A 25,708-nucleotide genomic window follows, 5' to 3' on the forward strand; every position below is an offset into this window, starting at 1 on the left:
CAGTGCGAGAGTATTGAACTGCTGACCGAATTCGGCAGGTGCATTAAAACCCAGTTAGCAGCACCGAACCGATTTAATCAGATAACGCTTATCTCTTAAGTAAATCCATAAAATATTTACGTAATAGGAGACAGTTTTTATCAATTCACAATAAACCTTTATTAAATATAGCACCGATCATAAAAGTTATGTATTTTCACTTTATAATCTATGTTGACTACTCAAGTCTATTTCGGATGAAGCTCTAAAACTAATCGGCTATATGCGTTTAAGTTTTACGACTCTAACACGAGCTAACAGTTACTTCTGGTTCTGTTATTAATGTTACCCGGTGGAAAACTCAAACGAGTGGAATCGCCGACACGGTTGCACAATTTATAGAACTTGTAGCGTAGATGGAAACGTTGCGACACTGACGCGGGCAGTATGAGCGAAGCCACTATGACCTCTGATAAAAAATGCTTAGGAATGTCTGACTCGTAGATATTTATATTTTTTTTAATTGTACAACGAAAAAGATGACTATATGTTAGTTTGGTTTTAAAACTACGATCTGATCCTATCGATAAGTCCTTTCTAAGGAAAATTCTAAGAAAAATCTTTTCATTTTTAACTCCTCAAAACAAGGAAAATTCTTCCAGGTTGCACCAGTAGATAACAGGAAACCAGAAGGGTGTGCATAAATATTGTTAATACCTAGGTAAGTATAAAACTTACTCAAGCGCTTCATACGGATATTTCACATTGATTATAGATTGTACGTTTCCACTTCTGTATATTTACTGTCTTAACTCTTTAGGAACTTAAAGACCAACAAATTAAATTAAAAGTGATGTGTTTTCTTCACACAAGGCTAAATATAAAGGAGTTTAGTGTTGTTATCTAATCAATCAGAATACATTGGTGGAGTCAATTTAAATATCTTCATGGGAGCTCCGCATTACAAAATGCATCCTGAATTATTACATTATACCTATGTCATACATATATCTCATATGTACCTAAGTAACATTATACAAATTTCTAATACATGTATAGTTGTAAGTAGTTAATTGGATTCAAAATCCGAGAAAATACATATGTAATTGACTGACTTTGTTCCTTCAGTTTATCACGTCAAGATGTTGAATAGGAATTCGCCTTTCGATTGTTTAAAACAAATGTGAACAAAATTTATCACAAAACGCTTCAATAGCTTATTGGTTAGCGCAAAGTGCAACGATTTTTAAATACCTGAACATATTACGTTCTAGTCTCTCTACTCAAGGCAAGGATGTGATTACAAAAATGATATTTCAAGTAAGCTACATTTATTTACGAGTACATAAACGGAGATAAACAGATTTAAACATTTTCGAGCGATTTCGAATCGATTATTAAAGAAAATATTACGAGACAATATATTGAAGCCTAAGATCGAACTTGGCTAGTTTTCATATATGAATTATATTATAGCCTTCGCAAATTCTGACGCTGTAAGTTCTTGTTTTATTCTTCCGAAAATTTGGCTTACCTACTGGTAGAAACTAGCCATAGAACATAGGGCTCTTCCATGACTGTTTTAGGTACTTAATAATTCGTATATTGAGAACTAGCCACGGACGATCTTAGGCTTCAATATATTATCCTAAGTTATAAGAAGAAATTATATTTTAAATTGTTATAAAATATTTTATATTGTTATAAATAAATTTCAGGACTGACCATTGAACTTGGCACCCATTTAGATCTCACTTCTTCTGTCGTTAAAGTACATACGTTAGTACTGTTAAAGTCAACCAATTAAGGCATATTGAACTTGGCTCTCATTTCACATTCATGTTTTGATGGGATTTACAATTCAGGAATCCATTAGTGAAATATTAAGCTTCAAGATGCAAATTTTTGTAAGAGACGAAGTGTCTCAAAGCTAAATGGTTGTTTTGATAACCTAACCAACAAAAAGTTGGAAAACCCCCCACTTTGTCACTTCAAAGTTCAATATCTCAAAAACGGCTGAACTGATTTTGATAAAACATGTCTAAAAACCGTTACTAGAAAACCTGCTTTCATATTAAACAAAACCGCATTCAAATCGGTCCACCCATTTAAGAGCTAAGATACCACAGACAGACAGACACACAGACACACATAGCGGTCAAACTTGTAACACCCCTCTTTTTGCGTCGGGGGTTAAAAATATAAAAGTTCACGATAGTAGTATATATAACAAAGTTAAAGGAAAAATTACCATAGCAGATCATAGCTTAGGTTTTGCAAATCAGGAAACTACAAAACCTAACACTGCGCGTGGCCCGACACGCGCTAATCGTTTTATTTAAATTAATACATAAATAAATAAATAATAACTTATATGAACACTTCCAAAAAATGTTTGGTGAAGGTACATAATCTGCCTACACAGCGGTGGATCATACACAGGAGCAGTACCACATCACGGCCTAACCACCGCCCGTGTCAGCAGATTTTGTGCTTGTGTATACCAATATTTACTGTGAGCGTGGTGTCCTAGCTAACCTGCGTCACTGTCAAATGAAAAAAAACACTAAGGCTTAATTTACTAAGAGAGGGGATTATTCCGTAGACTTGCAGATGCGCGTTAGTGATCGCAAGCGACAGGGCATTACGTGCTCTATCAGATCGGTACGGCGCGGCGAGGGGCAAATCGCGCCATCTAATCGGCTGTCCTAGGGTTGAAACAAGTATTTTCGCATATTATACTTATAATGCTATTAATTCAGTTACAGTCATATTTGTCATTTTGCATTAGGTCCGCATTGAAACAACGGCACAAGCTTTTTTTTATTATAAAAAGAAGGCGTGCCTAACTGAAAAACGAAAGTACTTATTATAGTGAAGGGCTCTACAGTGCCCCCGTCAAATCGAGCACAGGGCAAAATGCCGTACCTACTATCCGTTTCTGAAAGCATTTTGGGGGATTTTCAAGCGTATTATTAACTAAGCAAAAACTATAGATACGTACTTAAATCCATTGAAATTACGTAACTGAGCACTTGAATTCAAATTCTCAAATTGCAAGTTATTACAGAAAATATGGTAAGTCGACACTCTTTATCAACCCTATCTTTAATTTTAGCTTTTCATAACTGAGGAAAGGACATACCTGTGGCGTCATTGATGTAGAATTCCGTCGGTTGAACCAGAGCTGTGAGCACTCGCATATGCATTTGTAAAAAAAACGTCGCATAAAACTTTTATAACTATAATGGCATTGCCATTGCCATTTACTATTGAAGCAAAATTGTGTTTGAAAGAAAATTATATTCAAATAGCTCAAGTTGCAACTGACATAAAAAACTACATAAAAAACAACTACATGACAGAAGAAGAAGAAGAAGTAGATATTACTAAATATTAATAAGTTAATTATGATTATGAATATACAAAGAGTATAATTATAAAAATAAAATAGTCTGTAGTTTTCTATGACACATACAATACAATACAATACAAAGACTCTTTATTGTACACCAGACATAGTAAGCGATACAGAAAACAGATACACAGAAAAAAATATTACAAGGTGAGCAATAGGCGGCCCACATTAATAAAATCATAGTAATTATCAAAAAGTGTAAGTAATTCCTTTCGGGCTATGTTGAAATCTGAAACAGCCGGCTTCAGGGAAACAAAAGCCATCCCCGAGCTTTCTTCCGGCCCATTAGCATTGAATGGCCGCGCGCGCATGTCACGCGGATCGTTGTCGCGCGCGGCCGCGATTAAACCGACTCTCAATCTAAATCAATCCACCACGACCGACGCTCTTCGCCACATTGTTCTCGTTTCTCCCGTCGATTAAATGTAATCACCGCATTTGACACGTTCATTACACACGACGGAGTACATCCATCGAGCCGAGAGCTAAGGTCAAGAGCAATGAAGAAACATAATGTCGCACTTGCTCTCGCAATTCGAAACGATGCACTTGTAAGTCGTGACATGTGTGTACGGCGCTCAAATAGTTTCATGCATGTTTGTAAATTGATAAAATTTTGAAGTATAAGCTGTGACTTACCGGAAGTTGGAGGTAGTCAGCGATGGTGTACTTGGCAGCTCCTCGCCTGATGTCAGCAAGGGCCGTGAAGTGTTCGTCCCGGCGCGCCTTGCGACGTAATAGAGCCCTCGCGTGCGGGTACGCGGACAGGAATTCGTTGTAAGCGTCCATCAACTCTCCTGTGAACAGCTGCTTAAGCAGGATCGTACTCTCACTGGCATCACCTTCGGCCGGCGGCGGCGGCAGCTCCCGGCACTTCAACGACTCCGGAATACTCTTCGACGCGAAAGTACTGATGCCACTGGTGGACTCGCACGACGTCATTGCGCCTGCAGAATCACTCGAACCGCATTTCGAAAACGGAAATACGGATGAGTCTCCACTTTTTTCGCTACAAGCTGAACTCTGTTGGATAGTACTGGTTTTTTCAAAATAATCGGGGTATTGGGGTTCTGATTGACTTTCAGTTGAGGGAGACGATTCTTCAGCGGCTGCGCTGCTGTATTGAGCATTTTTGATGCAGTCGTATAGATCTTCAATGGATTCATAAGGAGTAATACTCCCACAAGATTCACCTTCAGCGTCACGTAATCTTTCATAGATCTCTTCATTTCGTCGCCTGGTTATTGGAGTAATAGCTGAGTCGGAACGACTACGCTGGACGCTGCGAACTTGGTCGTAGCCAAAGTCAGTCGGATTTAGGAAATCCCATCTCACTGTAGCCCAAACGTTTTCATTAGCGTCAGCGGAGATTCTATGGTCAGCACAGCACTGCCCGCTAGTTCTGATAGTAACGGTGGTCACGTTTTCACTGGTTTCTATAATAGAACTGTCAGCTACTGACTCATTGCAGTCTATGGGAATGTCGACGATTACTTTACGGAGACTAGTGTTAATCGACGAAACATTAGACACATTATCCTCAAATTTCCGGCTCTCAGTCGATTGTTCGTGAAAATCTGAAGTTGTCATCTCAGAGGAAACATCAACATCTCTTTGACAAAGTACTCCTTCCTGTATTAATTCATTGAGAATACTTTTTGGTTCCGCTTCTTTTTCTGTCTTCTTTGATGAAACAGAAACAGTATCATCTTCTTTGTTGGCTTCGTTTATCAGCAACCCTGAGTCGATGTATTTCCTCATGCGCTCGGTGAGAGCCTCGCTGGCCTCCGACACAGACTCGAGGTAGTAAAACAGCAAATGGTATTCTTCCTTCGTGATGACGGCAGCGCGTAACAGCGGTTTGCCATAAAGCTCCACGGCCGAGAATAAAGTCGAAGCTGAAATAAAAGAGAACGTACGTGTCACACAATTATGTAATGTAACCTTAGTTAATAACATGGCGTTTGGCATACTGCTAATCGAATATGCATAGCATACTTTATAATCTATCTAGTCACTGAAAGATTTGTGGGCGTCGGAAAGGTCAGATCAAACGCCACGCCAAATAATAATTGCCATATAACTTATTCACCTTGCATTGAAGATCTCCGCTTAATCATAGGTCGATAATAAATAACCCAGACCTTTTAGGCTCCTTGAACCTATCACGTATGGATGAATGTTGATTGAGAAACGTTTAATGCTAATCAAATAAACGGTTTACTTTACAGCATTGTTACTTAACACAATGATTAAACAATTTCACGTTTTCGATGACTCGATTAGATATTAATTATAGACTGGAAGCTTTTAATTGATTCTCGCTACGCTTTAGCAATATAAATTATTCGTAATCTGAGACATTGTAAATATTCGTGAGAAGATAGTCAGACTCACTTTGGTTGCTGACGAACTTTGAGAACTTGTTTGAGGCAGACGGAAAGAGCGCGGACAATGCCGCGGGTTAAACCTAGTTTCTAACATCGATATGATGGTCACGGCGGCTGCATTAGTTTTGCATACAAGGCACTTCTGCGAAAGATTACCGGACAATAGCATGCGTACGCGTCTCATTTATTGCCAAACCGCTTTCTACAAACAGACGCCGCCGGAATACTGAGCGCAACGGTTCGTTTGCAGCTTATTGATCACGATGTATTAGGTATCTTCAATTGAAGAAAGTTAAAATTTCTTTTAAGCAATCCCAAACCGTATAAAAATGAATTCCACGCAAATTATTCAACCATATCTCTTTTAGCAGTGATTGTAAAAAAGAAATATCTTTGAAACTGTGCTCCAAACGTTCCGATCTTTCTCTATACTTACTCTTTGACTCTAAATTAATATATCTAGCGCTAGTGTACAAGAAAATGTTATTGAAAACCAATAGTTAAATTCATATTTTAAAACAAAAAATCACAAAAATCAAGTGCGTCAACATTCGGGAATGGTGGCCCGCGAGTCACTCCTTAGTAAAAAGTGTGCGTATAATAATTACATCACACGGAATGTTAACCGGGTGTTGTTCGTAACTTTTTGTATAATTGACGAAAGCAAAAACATGTGTCTGATAATTTTTAGAAAGCTAACTGATGGACTAACTACATATATGGGTATTTTTAAGAATCTAGCCTATTCCCCATTTATATTGTAATCGATATCTATCTATCTTATACTCAACTTCAAAACTATCAACTCCGAATTTACTTTCTCATCAGCCAAAATTAAACATCAATGTGAGAACACCGTCGTTTAAATAAAAACTATACATAAGTGAATCAAAATATTTTGGTATCCTATTTACATGCTTTATAAAGGATAATCACACTTCCATTCGGCATTAAGAAAATCTAAATCAGTACTACTTAAATTCTAATACAGTAATTGAATTTTACCATAAATCTTTTCCCAGGCGATAAACGTGTCCAAATCCCTGCCATCCCACTCTGGTGGCTGGTACTCCACAACCAGCACCTCCCCTTCCAAAGACGCCGCTGATGCTCGTGCGTCAACTGGTGCTTTGGACCCACCGAGGAAGAGCAACGCTGTCGGTTGTGCCAGCGGCGACACTGGCAGGTTAGCTGGTGCCGGCAAGGGACTAGCTAACCAGTCCAATGGAACTGCCAACGGTGCTGAGAGAGGTCCCGATGGCAAACCCGCCAGAACCGCTCCTGCTTCTCGTATGGTCTCGGACACTACCTCAGCTACAGTGTTGTTGGCCCATACAATAGTCTGTGAACAAAACAAGGTTCTTATACAATTGTTCCCAAAAGTGTAGAGTTTACGAATGAAAGAATGAACATACACAGTCTACATTAAGTAACATCAGAAGCTAAAATAAACAACGCCGTTTTTGCCGAAATAGTAATTGAATAAATAGGTCATTTCATTAATTATGAAATAGGTAATCAGTTAAATTTTAAAGTTGTCATTTTATTATCTTTATAAAAGTTAAGTATCACGATTAGGTATAGTAATGACATCATAGAACTTAGCGCTCTATGGTATATTTACTTGTGAGATCGAGTTATTCCTGCATACGCCATCATGTAAGACTTTGATTAATTATACCTGTTAGTATATTATACTTGTAGTTATAATTCATCAAAGACGTACGACATAATTTTATTACTGTGCCCTTATACAAACACTAAATTTACGAGTACTTGCAGAAAATAAATACATATGTGCATTAAATAGCCTGAACGTGGAACTGCATTGCATTGACTTTATATTCAATACCGATTAGGCTAAAAATTTTGTTAAGTATTTGCGTTCATAAATACAGTTACATGGTTATAGTTAACTGGAAATGCGTAGTACGGTCCAAACGTAGTAGAAGATAAATCTCACAGAAGCAACATTGAAATAGCTGGGCAGAAGGTAGGTACGGTTACCGTTAAAATGTTTACGTGGTCGTTACCGGCCTAACACCACGCTCGCTAACTGGGTTATGATTAAGTTGCACAACTGACAACAGATTTACTATTAAGACGTTACATTATTGCCCACTAAAACCAGTTTTATTATTTCATACGTCTAAAGCTTATAAATTGTTCGGGCATTTTTATTTCCAGACGTCATGAGCGCTCAAATTCAAATAGATGCGGGAACGAAAATGAATCTCGAGAAATAGACATGCGATGCCCTTCGAGAACATAACGAGACCGGCAAAACGCATTAATATAATAACATGTAAATGCAGGAGCCTCGGAGGCCTTGAGTGAGCGGGTTCATGAGTTTTTACCGAGGGCCTTAGTGACGTCACTGCCGAGTTATGTGCCCGCCCCCCGCGCCCTCGCCGCGCCCAAAACAAGCCTCCTCCAGGATAATGCCTCTGATACATCTTCAACGAGAAAAAAAATGGAAACGAGATCCAGCGAACAAGGGGCAGTCGATTTTACACGACCGACGCATTTCGGTTTGACAGAAAGATGGAAGTTGATTACATTTTATTTTCACCCGCCGTTTACCGACGTCCCCGGAGCGTGGATGTTATGAGGTGTTCTTTTGTTGAAAATAATAAATCCTGGAATAAGTGGATATAGCAAATCACGAGATCAAAGATCGTGTCGGTTGATTTCTTTGGCTCGCCCAAGGAAAGACTACCTACAGATTTTTTATAAGTCAAAGTGATTGACTACAAGGTTTTCGGATATAAGATTATTAAATTCGGCTGTTATTATCCGTGGCGTCCTGCGTCGACGTTATTTTTATTTTTATGGCTATAACTAAATTGTTTAAAAAATACCCAACTTTTATTGCCTAACCAGTTTTTATGGACAAAACATTGTTTTGAAATACAAACCACAATAAGTAAATAAAAAGACGCAGCATTAAAGTATACTCCCCAGCTTTTTTGCGCTTGCGCACGTGACAAACACGTTGATATTAGGTTTTGGGACATCTGGTTAAAACATGTCAAATGAGCTCGGGAACCTTTTTATACCAAAAACCGCGGCGATAGACAAAAGGGTAAAAACAAAAATAAGTATCCCTACAAATTACAAAAACCGTGTGAACATTTTTTATTCTACTTTCGCCGGTGAAACGGTCCTTTTATTAACTATGTAATTAATAAAAGCGTTGGAAACAAATTATTACTACTTACCTACATTATGTTTTTAGTAGTTGTTATTGCGTGACATTTTCAAATTACAGACAGACAGCACAAACCCTTTGCGCACCTCGTCCCAATAACCAATAATTTTGAAATAAGTAGGTAGGTAGGTGTGGTAGAACCAATTGAATTCGTTCATCATGTGATTTTAATTGGCGGACAACGCGATGTCACTATGGCATTGTCTGTAAAAACACCAAAACAGTTTATGTTTTTGGCAACCGTTTTAAAACAGTTGCACAGTCTCATACATTGAGTTGACATTGAGTTGACAGAACCATAGACAGAACTTAGGATTCAAACTTGCGAGTACAATAAGCAGCATATAAAGTATCTACACGAACAAAGAGTTTGAGTGATAATTCCGCCAGCCTGAAGTATGTTCAGTCACAGATCACAGTGCAATAAAGAGCATTGGCGTATCAAGGGTTATTTTTCAGGGGGGCCTGGCCTGGATTTTTGTGTGAAGATATCAAGATAGATAGAAGTATCATAGAATTTTGAATCGGTAGCTCAACATCCTGGGATGGGTACTGGGGTTTTTAAGAAGTAATATTATAATTTTCAACAGAACGTACTTTTTTCCCTCGCATTCAAAGTGAAAAGGAGAGTATTTAACCCGAGACTAAACCACCATAGTGACACTCGACCTATAGCCACCCTCACTCCGCTCGGGTAGCTAAAGATCTCGTTTCATTGTGGCTTGTTTTAGGCCCTTATTGAACAATCTACTATTATAGGATCCCTATCAACCAATATAAAATGACCCCTCACTGTAAACATATATTTTGCTCAGAAGCAGGTCTCTGTTAAAACGGAATTTTTATCTTCCGAAAGAGTATACGGCACACCAATTTTGACCATTTTTAGCACCCCCCGTTGTCACACGCATTGCTATTAATAAATGATCATCGAAAAAGTACAAATTTACATAATGAATAAACAGACTGGTTGTTATAATTTCATATGGTTTGACTGACTGAACGATCAAAAATAGAGTTACCTACGCAGAAAAGTCGTAAATACGGAGTATTATTATTATTACGACCGGACGACCAGATAGCCAAGTTGGGTAGAGAACCTGCTTGAGGTCCCGGGTTCGATCCCCGGCCGGGGCAGGTATTTGTATGAATATTACGAATGTTTGTTCTCGGGTCTTGGACGTTTAATATGTACCTACCTATTTAAGTATGTGTAGGTATTTATCTATATAACTAATATGTTTATCAGTTGCCTTAGTTTGGGATTATATATGTACTCTGTGGTCATAGAGATAGAAACTCTACAAATCGCGATCACGATTGAGAACAACATACCTGTCGCGCCATCTACCGGTACTGTACTGAACCGCTTAGCGCTACAGAACGCTCAATGCCGATCCAACATTGAGTTACAATGGCGCCGCGTTTGGTCAGAACGAAAGTCACAGATGGCGCTGTTCAAAGGAACATAGCTTTCGTCGACTGGGTACACACTGGGTAGATAATCAAAGAAATCAAGTAAAGCCGCATCGCATTAGTTAGTGGCCATTCTATAGTCTTAGCACAGGTCTTAGTCATCATCTCATCATAATACACAATACTTACACTAGTCGTAAGGCAACTCTATATACTAACTCTGACATGTAATTACTTTATTTTGATTTTGATTGTGATTATGTAATTTAAAATATTATTATTTTGTTAATATGAAGCCTTGAGTTTTGAAATAAATATTAATATTATTATAAAAACAATCTGGCGATGCCGGCAAATAAAAGGTAAGATAAAAGTATATGACCACGGCAAAGCCTATAAAATATCATATCACGTGCCCAACGGTAATTCAATAGGTGACTAAAACCACCTAAAACGCTACAACGCATCTATTTCCGTCTTGCGAAAAATTTAAAATTGAGCAAATATTACCCTTTTATTACTATTTTTTACAGCCATCGAGCACATAACCCTGGGTTAAATGCTCCATTTCTCCTTCCGAACAGAATTATTCACACAAAATTGACTTATTAACTTAACCCTTGAAGCGTTTTTCATGTGCATCATGCAAGTAGGTTCGAATGTCGTCATTGGCATAAACAAAGCGGTAATCGTTGAAATAGGATACCCACTAAATGCAGTTAGAATAACATGACCATTGCATGGCCATCGAAAGCTCAGAGACCGACTGGAGCCAACACCATCATTGATGACGTCAGTGGGTCAAAGCAATCGAGTTGACTTCTAACTGCTAGACCACACGCAACGGCAGACTGGTATATAACTTATTTCAGTTTACATATACACTAACGACATATTTATCTTCATCCTGTAATATGTTTATAAACAAATACAGGCATACATTATTATCGTAACGAATAATTAAAACCCAATTTAAGTAAAGATGCCTTGCAAGATTAGATGGGTGGACATATGCTTTCTCCGGACACTTACGTAGAGCTGGGATTGTTTTCAAAACGGAAAAGATTTTTGGGTTTGTCAGACGGAATTTTTTGAGCCCATATCATTTGGCTTTCCTCGCTAAGCACAACTCGCTTGCACCGTGGGTCTCCCGACTTACCCACTCGAAAATTTACGATTGACTACGCGCGCATTGTAGAGCTCATTCTTCTCGATTGGAAGACGGCTAGAATTTCAATCAATCAACTTAACTAACCTCGAATTCAAGTTATTGTTAAGAGGTTTCATGCCAGATCACAATCGGATTGCTTATCCCCCTTGGCTTGGTGAAGCTTGTCGGAATCTTGTATAAATTATGTACGGGCACTGAACTAAGTTAGACTTTAAAGAACCTATCGATAGCGGACCAAAGTCAAAGTCGCACGCAGCACGGATGTGAATGGCCCGCGGAAGGCCCGCGTCGATCGGATAGTGCACTTTCTACGCCACACACCTATTAGGCCTGCTTTTATTTATTAGCCGTTCATATGAGGAAGGCGGTAGGTCGACTTAGCACTGGTTTTGATATTATTTATTTCGCAATTTTGTTGCTTGAACATGTTGGCTAGACTTCTGATTAAAAAAACTTCCTGCTGCTGTGGGATTGTTCTTTTAAAATAATCATGTAATCCTTAGGGGTTAAATGAGAGATATATTATGTTGGTAAAGGTTTAACCATATTACCAGCTCAGGGATTACAAAACTCTGGGGTGATAAGGTCATATCACGTGTCATATTTAGCCCGTCGGCTATAATTATGTACATCTGATAGGATAGGATTTACATCGGAAAGACGTCTGATGATGCTATTAGTTATCCACGCTGCCGTATAGAAAATAAATTAGGTACATGGATATGTAATTAAATAACGTTCGTACTTCTTATATTTTGAACCTTACAGCAAAATTAATGACATCTAAACGCCTCGTCCAAATGTTGGAAACGAATGTCGTCAGGTCGCAGACTGACACACTTTTGCAACGCCGGGCGTTATAATTACATTTTTATCAATACGAAAACACATGGGCTGCGCCCGAGCCGCCATGCGCCAGGCTGACGATACTCGCTAACGACCAATATTTGCATTTCTTTTCACTTTTTATTTGCTTTGACACACATATTATGGGAAAACGGAACATTGCTTATCGTACGGAATTGATGTTATGCTACTCTTACCGAACTTGTATTTTTATTAAACTTTCCCTGTCGCTGAGAAGTAACATTTTCAAGGTCACTTTTGATTTTATTTCAGTTTCATTCACACGTATCCTTTCTTGCTTATAAAGACAGTTAAATACAAATATGTTGACATAATTCAGATTTTTAACCGTGCATCGTAACGAAAATAAATTGATGATGTATAAAAAAGTAACTTCGTTGATATTTGTATAAATCAGATAAATAGGATCAGCAAGTTCAGCTAGGTAGGTAATTAATAAACATGTATTTCACAAGAACCAGTACAATTAATATTATTTCCTAATTGTATTGACGTGAGAACTCGTTCCAAAATCTTAATTGATCACAGAATCGTTAACAGAGATGTGGTTAACCTATAGTATTTTTTTACATTTCGTGTGCCTTATCTAGTGTAGTTACTTAAACTTTTGAAATACTTAATACCCAATCGACATTTCATCGGTTTATGATACCGTAATTAGAATGAAGCAAACATTAAGTACTCGTACCTATCTATGTACTTACATAAATTTCTTTGCTACAGTGTGAAACATAGAATTTAAATCTAAGTTTTGAACAGTGTAGAAATTATTGCGAAATTTACAATCTCCCATTGAAAAGCTAAAGAAAAGGTATATGAATATTTTGACACAGGTTACATTACGATCTAGCATTATTTTTTATCGAACAGATGGCAAACGAGCAAGCGGGTCACCTGATGGTAAGTGATCACCGCCGCCCATGGACATCTACAGCATTATTAGGGCATATAAATGAAAACAATACAAAACCAGTGTGACATTCATCAACCATGAAATATCACATTATACTTTTTTTCTTCTATTATTTTATTAAGTACACATTTTTATTTTACTTCCTATTGTTTTAAAATTTTACCTACACCTTCCGGTTAGTACCTCGTAGTAGAATACGAGTAGGTGTGTACCTACAGAATATTTACTTAAGCATCGCCATGCTTCTTTTTTTACTTCGGTCAAAAACTAAACTGTCTCCCTCCTCAACTCCGAAATCACGTTTCCGTATCACCATTGTTTACTTTTAATACGTCATTGTTCGTAACGTTGTTGTGGAAATTAGAAATCGTTCATTGCGAATTCGTCTCCTCAGTTTCGGTCGTTTCGTGGAGTCGTCAGGGGTCGTTAGGCAGCACTTCCGACCTTTGTCAACCGCGGGTCACTTTCTCGACTACCTTGGCTCGTGCAGCCGAATGTTCGCCCAACTATATAGGTTTCGCTCTCATTGCTACGATTTCGTTTTCTGCTACCTTAACCGCTAGTCACGTGTTGTATTTGTGTGCGTTTTTGGACCCTGCAACCTTAACTTTTCATACCATATTCGTGTGATGCCACATTTCATCATGCATGACAGTAATAATAAATGTACCTTACTGTGCAATAGTACGCAAAGTGAACCCTGCGACATAGAATACGAATATTTAACTTCTGCTTTCCTGTATTGCTTCATATTTTAGTAGAGGTGAGACGTACTAGGCAAAACGCTGACTGAGTCCACAAAAAGACTAGGTCGATGAGTATCTACGAGTACCTACTTAACTCAATTGACTCATTGCGTAATCAAAATGATTCCTGTAAATGCGCTCCCGTGATTGCATATACACCGTGCTAGTTTTAGTAGTTTTACGAATATCGAACTACCGAAATGTCATCAATGTCCAGAAACTGGACCTTTTTGTGTTCATGCTAAAAGTGTTATTTAAACAAATGATAACTCGCTCCTTTTTCCTGGAATACATCGCGCAGTGGCTAGGGCGAGTTGGTCGATCCTGAAAACCTGAAGTTCCCGGACGTTTTCAGCACACGATCATGCTTGTTTTCAAGTTGGCGGAACGTTTGTCAGCCTCCATACTCCTAAATATTCGTACGCTAAAAGAATCGCGGGCAAGATAGCGTAGTCACGCGTCCAAGCCAAAAGGCCAAAACCTATTCTAAAAACCTATTCCAGTAAATACGTCTCACCTCTATAATTTAGAAACTTGTTCTAAAATTAAGTTACATATACACACACATATTAAAAGTTCTATGGACAGAAGTTGTTTCGTAATTATTATTCAATAGATAAACAAGCAATGATTTCATAATTCATAGTTCTCTAGAATAGGCAGCCTGCTCCAGAACAAAGAACGTCTCGTGTCACAAGCGTGGCATGCTTATTAAATATTTATACTGCACCTGTATTATAGCTTGCATTTAGTTTTGTATTTATCATGAGTCTACTAGCTTACACATATATAGATGTAGAAGAACCTGCAATTTTGATTGTGCCTCTGTTTATTTTTATTTTTTATATTCATATAACCTCTGTATTTACTATCGAACCAATTTTATCGTGACTTGTGAGCCACTGTATTTTTTTACAATAGGTATGTGCCTATAACTAGAGAGGTATCTTAATGTTTCTTGAAGTGGATATGAGTTAGTTCATCCATATTCCTATTTGGTTTCCTTTCTAACTCGTAAACATCACATTTATGTCTTCATCTTCGTCCACCGTCTTGACGTAATAGGAATGTAGACGATGGGTAACCTACCTTTAGGACTTAGGATGACTATCCTAAATCCTAAAAGTAGGTTACCCATCGTATTCCTTCGTATAGGTTACAAGAGGCTAAGTAAAGTATCCTTATTTTTCGTCCTCAAACACAAAGTTCATGTACCATATTTCACAGAGTTAAATCGTCAACTTATTTTTAGTGCTCAATTAGGTACTCACTGTGTATTGACTTTGAATTAAATTAACATAAGTTTTGAATCGAATGACGAATAACGGACATGTGTACTTAAATACTAGGAAATCGGAACCTGGGCGAGGCTGACTCATCCGAGTGGAACGGACTTTGTGGCAAGCTTCGATAGCTCTGTGATCAACTTATGACATTAATGTTTGCACGACGCCTTACCAATAAAATAGGTATAAGATTCATTAATTGCAATGAAACCAACTCATAAATAAGTTATTTAAAGCCTAGCCTTCTAGGTGCTTACATACTTGAACTTAGGCGAAAAAGTTGGTAACATATTTTGTTTTGGTAACATATTAGGTAGTACGTTTGCTTAACGAAATCTGAGATTTTATAAAAACGAAAATAAAATCGGGTGTGCCGGACAAGAAGTCAAAACATATTAATAGTTTTGTTTTTATTTAATAATTTTATTCTTCTAAAAAAATATTAGAAAGCATACAGTGATAAGACACATAAGAAAGAGTAAAGATATTATTTAACCTCCACTGTACAAAATCGTCGGTGAAGAACAAACACGAGATCGTTGATAGTAAGGATTTAACAGAGCTTGGAAATAGACGCTTGTTAAACCGGAAGTTTAGTGTCAATCGCGCGAATTTTATTACCACTTTGCTTGTCTATAACCTGGCTCAAAGAAAGAAAGGTCAAGTCCCGATAATCAAACCACAATATTTGTAGTTAAAGTGGAAACAGGTCAAAATACACAAAACAATTAGAAACAAAAAGATCCTAAAGGAAAGGAGAAGAAAGCAAGGTTTCATAAAAATAAGATGCTTGGGGTGTACCTATATAGCGAGGAGATGCAGGGTCAGTTCGAAATATAAAATCAATTCATACTCGTAATAAAAAATCTTAGATAGTGTTAAGCAAATGTACCTAGGTTAGGTACTACTAACACTAAATAATATTAAATATGTATTACATAGAGTATATAAAAAGACCAAGTAAGAAAGTGCTTCATGTAAGAAATAAATAATGGTCATTCGATATAAAACAGTTTGCGGTGAAAGTATTAGACATAGACGAACTTTTCTTGATCGTCTGATCTACAGTTTGGTCAAATATATGTAGAGTTATTTTATAAAAATCTTGTACTTACTCTAATAAACAGCGAGAAGCTCAATTCAGACATATTATCGACAAGCATAGTCATCGCAGCATCGAGATCGATTTGATGCGCGCACGCATTGTCCCGTCCCGACACTCATTGTTAGAAGCCATTATGGCATGGCCGAGGCAAGGCACGGCCTTCGACAGACTATTGTGTTATTATAATCAATTGCATTGCGACTTTGCTAATATTCTTTTTATACAATGAACGTAATACTGTTACTGTTGCTTGTGTTTATTTAATCCTAATTACTTCGTTAACATTGACCAATTCAGTTGCAGACAAACAATAGCTTGTTGTCAGGATGGCTAGCATGGGTGAACGCAATTTGATTTATCGGTCAATAGCTTCTTCTGAACGCCTTAGATGAAAAGATGCGCACTCTGTAACCACCGGACATCTATGTATGTACGCAAATTTTCTTACATAAAAACGGCGCACAAAATTAGTTCACAGCGCGGTTTTGTGAACCTTTCACTATGTTTGTTGACGTCCGTGATAGGGGTTGTGTCAAAGTAATATTGATGTTTGATGCGCCGCGCGTTTTGTTCCAAATAGCCAGTCTAGTGCCGTAAGGTACATAGATGTCAATGTCTGTAACAAACTAAAATATGTCGCAACGTGTTAAACGTTTTGTTGCTCTTGTTTTATGTTATACTGCTCCTTGTTGCTCGAAACACATTGCCTATCTAAGCCAACGTTGAAAGTATTACTTAGCTAGAGCAGTTAATTTTTACCTACTTACCCGAGTAGAAGGGGATTATAATATGTAAGTATACAAATTTAAAATGCATTTGGAATCAACATAGCTAAAATTGGGTACCTATAAATAAGTAAATGCATGCACTAAACTTTTGCTAGTTCTGAGATAATAATATTTCCCACATTTAATAATAATAATAATAATCCTACTAATATTATAAATGTGAAAGTTTGTGAGTGAGTGAGTGAGTATGAAATTTGGCAAAAAGTTAGTTTATAACCTGGATTAAAACAAAGGATACCTTTTATTTCGATTATCCCACGGGATACCTAGGGATAAAATCTTGAAATAACAACCGCTGGGCTAAGAGCCATGAAATTTAGTATGTAGGTAGCTGGACCTCTGAAATAACACATAGGCTACTTTTTATCTCGATATTCCCACGGGATAGGGATAAAATCTCGAAATAATAACCGCTGGGCTTAGAGTCATGAAATTTGGTATGTAGGTAGCTGGACGTCTAGAATAACACATAAGCGACTTTTTAATCCGATATTCCCACGGGATCATATGCTGGACATAGGCCTCCCCCAAGGCTCTCCACTCAGACCGGTCTTGTGCTTTTCGGATCCACCAGGTCGTCGCTCCATCTTGTTGGAGGCCTACCGACAGCTCGTCTCCCGGTCCGCGGACGCCATTCGAGAACCTTTTGACCCCACGATACACCAGCTTGCCTGGTTGCTTGCTTGGTCGTCTGCGGTGCAAGCGTACTCGTTTGTAACATCGATTGTGCTCGGGAACGGGTCAAAATATAGGTCTATTGAAAATTTAATTAAATATAGGTCTATTGAAAATGTCATGTAATGACATTTACCCCCTGTTTCACCATCCATTGATTAAATTTATCTGACGTGATACCGTCTCTGTTTGTTTTGTTGGAATAGACGGAGCCGGCATCACATTTATCCGTGAAATAAAATTAATCAATAGGTGGTGAAACAGCCCCTTAATGGAATGTCTATTTGTTTTTATATTTTATTTGTTTTTATTATTTTACTAATTTTATTGTACACTGGCGAATTTTAGCCAAATAAAAATCTTAACAGCAGAGAGACAAAGTTACTTTCGCATTTATAATATAAGGATGGAAGGATGGAAGGACATGGATTCAATTGAAGGCAATAATAATTTATAGTTACTTTGACACTTACTTACTTTCTTTCGTACTTATTACTTACTCTTGTTACTTTTGGCGTTTGTTTGTAGACTAATGTTTACAGACCTCCCATTCTCGCATTTCTGATATACCTAATCAAATTGCAGATCTATAATCATCAATGCAATGTACATTATTGGAAATTGCCTTTTCGCCTGCAATCTTGTTTGTCCCTTACTTGACTCAAATGTAGGTCACGTTAAAGCCTTGATGTGGCACGTGTCGGTCAGCCACCACAATGGCCAGAGAGCCAAGTCGAATTAGGAAATTCATTTAAGTTCTTTTGTATAACAAATAACGCTTAGCACGGCAGCGGTATTTTGCAAGCGCCGCTGCCTTCATTAGGGCAGGGTAGCCTCTGGCACAAGCTCTCAAGAACACTTGTGGAACGAAATGATGAGGGCGTTGCGAGGGTGAGCTGCAAAGCTACCCACACTTTTAATCTTTTTAAATAAAGCCTGAATTGATAAAAGTAAAAGCAAACGTGGTCAACGCGTCTAACTGTTACATGAACCATACAAATAACAATTAGATATGTATATGTTATCTTGTCCATATCTTTCGAGGCTTTTGACACTTTTTCACCTCGCCTTCTGCATGGTGTCTTAAAATGTATCCGCGAAAGTTTGTAAGTCTGATTTAGATTAAATTCGATTTACAGATAGTTTCAGTCCCGGAGAACAGACATAGGATAGTTTTTATACCGGAAAATTATATTGTTCCCGATAATTGAATTAGAATATAGCGATAACTGAGTTCTACGCGGACGAAGTCGCGGGTAACGGCTAGTGAGCAATATTTTGAGGCTAGTTTGACTGACCACCCTGGTAAATGTTATTCAGTTGTTTTTTACTCTGTTGAAAAACATTAATCTTTGGGACTACATTTTGAATACAAAATTCCGATGAAAAATCTTTACAGGGATCAAACACAGGCACAGGGTCTGTCAAATTAACTCAACCATCTGCCGAAATATTTCCAAACAATTTTACATTATGAACCGTATAAATAAACACGCACACTCGTTTCGCTTTCATAAATAACAACTGAAATAGAATAAAATAAAGATAGAAATGAAATTTTTTGATTATAGATTTAAAAAAAAATTAGGTACGTATTTATCTGTGTTCTACAACTAAATGTTAGCGATATTAATAAAAACGTTGCAGTATACCATCCACGATGACGCGTGATTTTGTCAAAATTAGACACTAATGATGTGATGCGTTACAATGGTAATAAGAATCACGGCACGCGTAATCGTGAATGACTCTAAACTTATAAGTACGTAAGTGCTTACCAGTGAAATTTAGGTAGGTACGGTACAGATTCTAAGTACTTTACGTACGTACTTACCAGTTATAGGTTTCAAGATTACGCACTGATCCTTCGTGCTAGAAATTAGATTAAGTGAGTTTTCGAAGCCTTTTTCTAAAACACATTAACAATTTCTATTCTTAGCGGCGTCATTGCTATTAAGCCTTTTTTTAGCATTTTATAAGCTTTCTTGCCTTGTATTTGCCCTGAATTAAAAAAAACCTTCACATATAATCAAAACATTTCTCTCCCTTCACTATTCCTCGTATCCTCAGGCTCTCTCGCTCTACTCGCTTGTTAAGGCTTCTCTGAAACGTGAATCGTTTGAAGTCACCTGCAATAGCATGTGAATGCTGAGCTTGAGCCTATTACTACATATTTGTAACGTGTCTGTTGTTTTTATTTTTGTCTTTTGTTATTTCATTGTATTTTCTTAAATGTGGCTATAAATGTCTTTTTATTTTATTTATTTTTATTTCAATATTTAATTCGACCGAGTGTATTGGATACATAATAGGTAATGTAATGTAACATAATACGCATTGGCGTTGTTAACGACATAGTAGTAAAATGCGTATCATAAAAGTCGGGATAGGGACATGTATATATAGGATATGACACATAGGTAACTAGGTGTGCATAACATACGTCTCAGGCAATCACCTCAAATTACACTCATCGGATTTCAAGATTGTAAACAGTGCCTTTTAAGCACTGAACAATGAAGTGTGGGGGATATCCATATAAGGCACAACAAACAAGCTGTGACCCGTCATTGACTGCCTATGGTTGTAGTGGTTGTGTTGATGATAAGAAATAATTTAAGTTATAAATAACCCTATCATAATTTGAGTGTTGTGCACTTAAAACGATGGGTTCAAAGATGGCGATGTATTAATATAATTAAATTTTGTAGAAGTATTCAAAATATACTCTCTATTCAAAAAAGAAATACTAAAACTACCATAGAAACTTCAACAAGATGAGTCATAATGAAATCAAACGATGAATCATGAATTAACTCTTAAATACTATAAAGTTTTATTTATAAATAATTTATTGAATCAGGCGTTACTTTGCGGAGGTCATATCAATGAACTGAAACGATTACTTTGCTCACCCTAAGCTCTATTAAGCTCGATTTATTATGTGGCTTTATTAAGGTTGCGGTAGAGCGAAGTAATTGTAGTTCATTTCTTAATTATCGTCAATTACTCTGATCTTTAATATTATAGGACCTAATCCTTTCAGTCTGCACGAGTATTTGAATGAATAGGAGCTTGATTTAAATATGGGTCACAATCGCTTGCGCAACATCTCAGCCAGCCAGCGGCCATATCGATGTGCAAGCCTATTAACGAACATACGATACCTACAGAAACACGCGTATATACAACGAATCATACGACAAATTATTTCAATTGATTCGTATTGTCTACCATAACCGAAACCATCAGACAGTAGAGCGAAAGTCTTTGTCCGTCGTCGCATTTCAACGACGCGACTGTCATAATACTTATAAATGCAAAGCACATCTTACCTTGGATTGGAGTGCCTGACCGAAGTTGAGTAACACGCGAACTACATTGGTTAACCGACGTCAGTGACATAGGTGTTTCGCATTTGCTCAAAAAACCGGTCAAGCTTATAAACTGGCAAGTACCTAACTGTTCTTAAACGCTACGTTCTTAGTGCTTCTTTAAAATTGCCCATACAGTCCGATTCGCGGAATCAATCGGTCATGACTCATGATAAACGTTTAGGTGAGATAACCGGGCTGATAGATTTATTTTAGCTTAAACTTGAGTTCAATAAACAACGCGTCATCCGGAATAAGCGCGGCCTGGTCACTAAGCACTGCTCTAATTACTCTCATATAAAAAATGTATCTAATTATAATTATAATTACAATACCTACATTTTCTCGAGACAAAAAGTTGCGTGAAGCGATCGATTCATATTCTCCGCATGCAACGGTCAGATATTACGGTAATTCACAGCCGATCGCGTGAGCAAAATTAAGGCATCACGAAACTATCGGTTTAATTCACTGTATAATGTGTACCGAACCGATATACCTGTTTCCGCGTTGCAAAACATCCTGTATTATATAGTTCACAAAATCCATACTATCCATACTAATATTATAAATGCGAAAGTAACTCTGTCTGTCTGTCTGTCTGTCTGTCTGTTACGCTTTCACGCCTAAACCGCTGAACCGATTTTGATGAAATTTGGTACAGAGATAGAATAGACCTTGGGAAAGAACATAGGCTATCTTTTATCGCGAAAAAGAGGCTTTAAGGGGTTGAAATAGGGGATGAAAGTTTATAAGATGAAAAATTGTTGCTGTCGAAGTTAAAACCATGAAACTTAGCATTTAGGCACTTAATAAGAAATAAATCGATATTTGTTTGAGCATTTTTGAAATTTCGACCTGTGAGGGGGTGAAATAGGGGATGAAAATGTATATGGAAGGTCGTCATTATCGAAGATAAATGGATGAATCTTTATTAAACTTGCCATTTTGGCACGTGATAAGAAAAAAATAGATATTTGTTCGCGCGTTTATTAAAATTCTTCCTGTGAGGGGGTGAAATAGGGGATGAAAGTTTATATGACAGATCGTCATTGTCGAAGATAAATCGATGGTTCTCTATGAAACTTGGCATTTGGCACTTATAAGAAATAAATAGATATTTGTTCAAGCGTTTTTGAAAATTCTTCCTATGAGGGGGTGAAATAGGGGATGAAAGTTTATATGGAAGATCGTCATTGTCGAAGATAAATCGATGGTTCTCTATGAAACTTGGCATTTGGGCACGTGATAAGAGAAAAATAGATATTTGTTCGCGCGTTTTTTAATTTCTTCCTGTGAGGGGGTGAAATAGGGGATGAAACTTTATATGGAAGATCGTCATTGTCGAAGATAAATCGATAGTTCTTTTTGAAACTTGGCATTTGGGCACTTATAAGAAATAAATAGATATTTGTTCAAGCGTTTTTGAAAATTTTACCTGCGAGGTGATGTTAGCAGAGGGGATGATGCAGTGTTAGCAGAGCCTTTTAAAAAATGTACGCAATGTGGGGTAATTTTAGAGGGCTTATTGACATAAACAGTCAGACATGAAAAATTATAATTACAGAATTTTCTTATTTATTGTGCTATAATATAGGAGCTACCTTTATGCAAAATTCCAGGTTTCCAGGCCAGCCGGAAGTACCCTATTACTTTTTCTGTTAAGGCTATTTACATGGAAACACCTTTTTAATGACTGTTGCTTTTGATTGCCTTGACTAAGAAGTTTGATTTTTTCACAGCTTTGGGACTATTTACCTGAGTTTAGGGTTTCAATTTCAACTCGATACCGATACTCCACGCGTTTACGAGTTAAAGGGTCTTGACAGACAGACGGACACACGTACAGCGAAGTGACCCTATAAGGGTTCAATTTTTTTTTTGAGCTTCGGAACCCTAAAAAACATTTGATCCGGCCCTTTTCAAAGTTCGACCTATTTACTTGAAAATATGGGGATGAAAGTTCTTAAGGAATTCCAAACAAATTACTATAAGTATATTTATCGGAAATATGTGTAGCTATGCTTAGTAAAAATGCCGTCTTAATTATAATCCTACCCTCCTAACTTACAATAAAGGACGTAAGGTATCAAGAGTTCACTATGAAGAATTAAATAGTCCTTTTATGTTGGCAGGGTAGAATACACGTCGTATTGCTAAAATGTGGCTTCCGCAAAATATTTATGTTTTACCAAAGAACATGGGTGGATAGATGGAAGAACAAAAAAAAATTAGTTTATATTTATAGCAATGCTTTAAAATATATTATTTACAGTAAACCGTAGAAGTTTCTATGCGCTATTATTGGCAAAATAGGTATCCTAAATAAATTAAATACTTCCCAAAGTTACTATTCCACGTGGACGAAGTCGCGGGCAAAAGCTAGTTAATTATATTCAATGTACGATCTGGTCACCTCGTTATTACCCAACTGCGGTAGATAAACCATAAATCATTTATGACAGGTGATCTTCCTCGAGCTACAATGTAGTAAATTGAAATATGTAATAATCTCACGGCAGATGACGACAAAAAGAATTCATTCAATACAAGTAACACGACATTGTAGATGTGAATAAAATGGTTACTTTGTTTACGCATAGAACAAACTTGGATCTATGTTCGTATTCTATTCTGAAAGAAGTGTGTTTATTGTAAGGAATTTTGCGGTCGATATTTTCGGAACTCTGGTAGAATCATTTATTGTTATAGGAAACAAAAGGTATTTTGCAGGAAAACTATGACGCTGGTGGTGTTTTGACAGATTGGCCACTATCTTAATGAATACAAAAGGAATCCTCACACTTTACATATTATGCGTAAATATATCAGTAACTATTATTGTGAGGCTGTTAAGAAGCTATTGTGTGGCCATGCTAATTTATAGTTCAATTATGTTTCGGCGAATTAGTCATACAATTGTTTAACAACTTGTGAGATAATGGGCTCGTGTAACCTGTGATTGTCTGAGATAAGTGTGTTACCTTAGACATCTGTGAGACAGCAATGCACACAGTTAACACCTCTTAGCAGGGTGTTGGGAGCGTGCCTGGGCCGAACACCTAAGTACTCATAGATGTGCATTTCATGCGTGGAATAATGATTGCCCATCTTCCACTGTGTGTGGAGCGGAACTTTTATTATTTGTTGTTGTAGCATTATGTATATTTACGTTTCAGCTGTCTATACATCTATTACAGTTGTTAAGATACAGCCGCACAGACAAACGGACATCGTAGCGATATTCACTTAATATAATAGGGTTATGTTGGTCACCTTTGGATTCATCATCATTATCAGCCGGAAGCCATTCCATTCACTGCTGAGCAAAGACCTCCTTCTTAGAACGCCACAATGAACGACAAGCGACAACGGCTGCCCGCAACTCTCACGATGTCGTCAGTCCACCTAGTGGGAGGCCTGCAAACGCTTCATCTTCCGGTTCGCGATCGCCACTCGAGAACTTTTCTCCCCCAACGGTTATCTGCCCTTCGAGCGATGTGGCCCGCCCAGTGACACTTCAACTTGCATTTTTACAGCCATGTCAGTGTTGACAATCTTCCGTATTCCGGATTCTATCGCGCAAAGAAACTCCAAGTACATAGCTTTCTCCATAGCGCCCTTGGATTACGGAACCCTAAACAGCTTTATGAACTTTTACAAGACATGAAAGTACTAGGTGTATAGGTATTTGACAAATAATAACGTACCTATTTATTTAGTTTTGCGTCATCATCATCATCATCATCATGATGATGAATGTAGATAAAAACATATGCTTAATTTCAGTGAAATACAGATATAATGATAAAGTATGCTTACATCGTATTTTGAGTACCTATTGTTTAAAATTTTAACAAAACTGATCAATCTGTTTATTTCAAAAATAATCAAAAATGAATATTTGTAAATATCAACCGTTCACTCTTTACTGCCAGCGAGTTAGTCTTAAACAATTTTAAAAAAGACAACGTTTTTAATTCGTCGGAATATTTGTTTTTTGTCTACGTGATTTCTTGCAAAGGATTTAAAATTTTCATGCAAGCAGGTGCGGGTGATAACACTTCAAATACGATTCGAATGCCCTAACTGATGTGCCCAAACACGCTCCTCAAAGAACACGTTGTTTTTATTTTTACAATCAGTAATCACGAACCGTTCAATGCAACGGTAACGAGTGGTACGTGGGCCGAGCGATCGCTTTGACGACCATGATTCGATTGATTTACATTATACGACGGACAATGATCTCACAGGAGAATACTTTTTAAAACAAGCATTCTAATAAACTAATAACATTCTCATCTCATTGGTTGTATCATCTTGGTAATCATAGTTGTTTTGACCAATGACCGCAAGTGGACGTCAA

General features: G+C 37.4%; 1 protein-coding gene across 1 annotated transcript in view; it reads right to left on the minus strand.

Annotated features, from left to right (window-relative positions):
- Positions 1-25,708, minus strand: part of LOC141441220 (uncharacterized) — a 215,571-nt gene that overhangs the window by 170,146 nt on the left and 19,717 nt on the right. The window contains exons 2-3 of the mRNA XM_074105892.1: positions 6,793-7,129; positions 4,037-5,295 (exon numbers count right to left, since the gene is read on the minus strand). Of these exons, the coding sequence (XP_073961993.1) occupies positions 4,037-5,295; positions 6,793-7,129 (1,596 nt within the window). The remainder of the gene's footprint in view (positions 1-4,036; positions 5,296-6,792; positions 7,130-25,708) is intronic.

The sequence above is a fragment of the Choristoneura fumiferana genome, chromosome 23, assembly GCF_025370935.1.
Source record: "Choristoneura fumiferana chromosome 23, NRCan_CFum_1, whole genome shotgun sequence".
NCBI classification, from domain to species: Eukaryota; Metazoa; Arthropoda; class Insecta; order Lepidoptera; family Tortricidae; genus Choristoneura; species Choristoneura fumiferana.